The sequence below is a fragment of the Dromaius novaehollandiae genome, chromosome 2, assembly GCF_036370855.1.
Source record: "Dromaius novaehollandiae isolate bDroNov1 chromosome 2, bDroNov1.hap1, whole genome shotgun sequence".
NCBI lineage: Eukaryota > Metazoa > Chordata > Aves > Casuariiformes > Dromaiidae > Dromaius > Dromaius novaehollandiae.
Window position 1 is genome coordinate 146,585,440 of NC_088099.1, and position 4,161 is coordinate 146,589,600.

The 4,161-nt window shown below is 57.4% G+C and overlaps 1 protein-coding gene across 1 annotated transcript; it reads left to right on the forward strand.

Moving 5' to 3' along the window:
* The first annotated feature begins 624 nt into the window (after positions 1-624).
* Positions 625-1,532, forward strand: LOC135327627 (GSK-3-binding protein-like). Its single transcript, XM_064507731.1, has one exon. It carries the CDS (start codon positions 814-816, stop codon positions 1,414-1,416), a length of 603 nt encoding a protein of 200 aa, XP_064363801.1. The 5' UTR covers positions 625-813; the 3' UTR covers positions 1,417-1,532.
* The last annotated feature ends 2,629 nt before the right edge of the window (positions 1,533-4,161 follow it).

Consider the following 4,161-nt stretch of genomic DNA (forward strand, 5'->3'; position numbering starts at 1 on the left):
GCGGTGCTGTGCCGGGACGGCCGCGAAGCGAATCGCACGACCCGGACCTGCTCCTGCAGGCGGGCGCACCGCCTCGGGCTCGCGCAGGGACGTCCGACCACCGCGCCCGCCCCATGAAACGCGGCGCTAAAACGCCGCGCGGACCGACGGTGCGGACGGGCGCGCGGCAGCGGCGGCAGCGCCGCGCACCTGCCGCGGAGCCGGCCCGCGGCGGCCGCCGGGGCAGTGCCTGAGCCCCGCGCAGGGCCCGCGGGGCCGGGCCGGGGCGGGGAGGCCGCGGGCGGGCGGCAGCCATTGCCCCGCTCCCGCGGCGGCTCCCCGCCGGGCCGGGGCCGGGCTGGCCTCGCGCGCCCCCCGCGTCCCCGCCCACTCGCTCCCCTCCTGCCAATCAGCGCGGCCCCGCCCCCGAGACCCGAGGTGCGGGGTTTGAAAGCGGGCGGGACCACTCGGCGCGCGGACCCGGGGGGGGGGGAAGGGAGCGGGCGGCGGGGAAGCGCGGCGGCGCCCGCCCGGGGCGGTGGTCTCCCGGCGCGGGAGCGGCCGCCGAGCGCAGCGGCACGACGCCCCGCTTCGCCGCGCGCGGCCCCCGCGGCGGGCGGGGCAGCGGGGCGGTTCGGCGCGGCGGGCTCCCCCCCCCGCCCGGCGCAGTGGGAGGCGCCTGGCGGCCCGCGTCACCCATTGTTTACAAACCAACCCCAGCGGGCCGAGCTCCAGCTCAACCGCAGCCGCCGGGGCCGCGTGTGCTCGCGCGCGTGTGGCGGCGGCGGCGGCGGCGGCGCCCTCGGCGTGTGCGGCACGGCGGCGCCGGCCGAGATGCCGTGCCGGCCGGGCGAGCGCTTCCTGCTGCTGGAGCGCTCGGTCGCCGTGGGGCCGGCCGGCTCCAAGGAGGTGGACGCGCTCGTGGCCAGGCTGGGCGAGGTGCTGCAGCTGAGCGCCCAGCGGGCGCCGCCGCCCCGCGCCCCGAAGCACCTGGGCCCCGGCAGCGCCCGGGACCGCGCCGCCCCCTACTCGCCGCGCTGCAGCGGCGGCGGCGGGCTCGTGGCGCCGCGGGGGCCGGCCCCGCCGCCGGCGCACCACCACCAGCACCACCGCGCCGAGTCCCCGCGCCCGGAGCGCGGCGGCCACCAGCGGGTCACCAAGCAGCTGTGCGGCCGCGGCTGGCTGCGGAGCGCCGCCCGCCGGAGGAAGCAGCCGCCGCCGGGGCCCGGCGAGGGGCCGGAGGAGGAGGAGGACCCGCACCGGCTCCTGCAGCAGCTCATCCTCTCCGGGAACCTCATCAAAGAAGCCGTCCGGCGGCTCCAGCTCGCCGCGGCCGCGGCGGCGGCGGCCGCGGCCTCCACGGCGTCCAGCGGCAGCGCCTCGGCGGGGAGCAGCGGCGCGGACGGCGAGGCGGCGGCTCGGCCGCCCCTGCAGTAGCCGCCGGCGGGGCCCCGCGGCGCAGGACTGGCGGCGGCGCCCGGACGTGGCGCTGGCGGCGGCGCCGTGAGTCGCCCCGCGCGGCGGCCGCGGGGGGAAGCGCGGGAGGCGGCGCCCCCCCCCCCCCCCCAAGGTCACCCGCCGCCGGGAGCCCCGTGGCTGCGCCGCCGCCCGGCCCCGCCGCGCTGTCACCGCCGCCCCCCTCCCCTCCTCCCTCCCCCCCGCGGCTCCTCCTCCTCCCCCCGCCGCGGAGCCGCCGGGGGTCGCGGCGCCCCCGGCCCGGCCCGGCGCCGCGCCGGCCTCGCGGGAGCCATTTGCAATAATCCCGAGTGACCCGCGCGGGGGCGGCTGCCCCCCCGCCGCCTGCGTGTCGTCCCCCCCTCCCGTTTTTTTAATTATTATTATTATTTTAACGTTTTTTTTCGGTTGTTGTTTTTCCCCGTCGCGACTGTATGAAGCAGTTTAAAAATGTGAATCTCGGAAGCTGGAAGGCAGCTGGACTTATAATTGTAAAGCCTGATGAGTGAATGGAGTCTGAGACGCGTTGTTCACCAAGGTAGCTGAAACAAGTTTGTTTGTTTCTTTTCTTAAAAAAAAAAAAAAAGAGGAAAAAAACCGCTCCCCTTCCCCAAACAAACTCAATGGCTCAACTACGAGATGCAGCTGTTGATTAAATATATGCACTTCGTACCGGAGTGTTTGAAATGTGCTCCTGATTTGCAGGACTTACTGTCTTAATTAACCTGTCTGTACTGAATAAACGTGGTCTTGTTTTTATTTTTGGGTCCGTGTCTCATTGTTGAGGGGAAGTGAATCTTGGTTCATGTGAGCACGACTACGCGGATGATGCTCCGATAGAAACACCACCCCGTGATCTTCTTTCGGTTGTGAGATCTCCATTTTGCAGACAAAAAAAAAAAAAAAAAAAAAAGCCCACAACAATCCGCATAGCCTGATGCAGCGGGACACCGGTTATTAATGCACGGAGATGCAACTGAGCCCCTTTGTTTGCCAGCAGCGTTTGCTCGCACGCCACGAGACGCCCCTTCCCGCAGCCCGCGGTGGGGTGGTGGAATTCATAAGTCAAATCGTGCTGACACCAAAATTAAGTGCCTTGCTTTGGGGAAGGAATGTATCTTGTGTTGGTTATTTGTTTTTTGGGGTTTTTTTGTTTCTTTCTTTCTTCGGGGAGGTGGGAAGTCTAGGCAGTCACGCATTAGTAAGAACAAACTAAAAAAATCTATAAAACACACAATTTGATGCTAATGTTGATTAAGTTTTAATACCTTTTCTGACTAGCTTCCTTAGGTAAATCCTACATTTGATTTTTTTTTTTTTTTTTTTTTTTTTAACAAGTCAAAGAAAGAGCTTTGAGATCTGAACTGAACACATCAGACAGACTGGAGCAAAACAATCTCCCAACCCCCACTCAATTTGAGGTAAAAGCTGCTCCTTTGAAGAAGGTAGCAATCCCACATGAAAGAAAATGGAAGATGTTTGCCTTTGTCCAAGAAAGCAATCTGAGCAGCTAGGTTTACTTGTGTGATTAGTTTTTTCAAGATTAAATTAAATGCTCAAGATATGTTTATTTTAGATTTTTCTCTGCTACCAATTATTGATTAAAAACTGATGCTGAAGGTTGTTTTTTAGTAGTTTTTCACGGAAATCTTTGTGCAGCAGAAACAATGTGTGCTCATTATTAGCTTTATCTTGGTTAATTTATAAGTAGATTGCAGTTTTTCCATATCAAAGCATGTAAAATGCAAAGGAACAAGTTCAGCACATTTTAGAAAAATTGTATTGTAACCTCCTTAATTACATCTGAAGTCCTTCTTTTTCTTGTAACTTGTGCTGCTTTTGTGGCATTTTGCACAACTTGAAAGATCTAGATTTATCATTAGTTCTGATCCTCTAGTACAATGGTACAATGTGTAGGATGTCCTTACTTCAAAACAATTTTTATTTGAAAAATTTGTTGCTTTTTTCCCCTCTTCATCCAGGGAAAAAAGTTCAATAGAATGTAAAAACAAATCTTAGCTTCAAATATAACCACTAGCCAACAACTAAAAAACTGGTTGCTCCTGTATTTGTCCTTCAGGTGCTTAGACAGATATGTATCCACAGTGCCAATGGTGTATTTGAACTCGAGGATGGGTAGTTTAATTATCTTTACCAAAAGACCTGGAGGAAATGAGCTGAAAGCCTAATGTAGCTGATGCAGCCTGCCTTGTTATACAACTGTGGCTGAATGTCTATGTGTGTCTGTCAACTGAAATTATGAAAGCTGGTGTGCCTGACTCGAGTTTTTACCACTGATAATTACGCATCAATTCTACTATTCCCCTTTTTTCCCCCCTCTCCGTCCCCCCTCAACGAATCCAAGCCTCTGTATACTAATGAGAACAGCTAACTTTACAAGTGTCCTTTGTAGTCGTTCAAAGCCTCGAGACATTCCTTTTAAGGATTTTACTAGAATAACACTTTTCAATAAACTGGCAGTTGAAGTGAGGCTTAGAAAAGATGCTAATAAATTTCACAGTGACTGGCTGTTTTTCAAGCTTCCTAAATTACTTCTAAAATAGCTTTTACTTTCTCCTTTGTGAGATGCTGGGAGATCTATATATGAAAATGGTTGTAGTGAGCTAAGTGTTATGTAGAGTGTGTGATGATTTGGTAAAAGGATTTTTGGCACTTGTTTTGGATAACTTGCATAACTCACTGATGTGTCTTCATTGCTTGTAATGT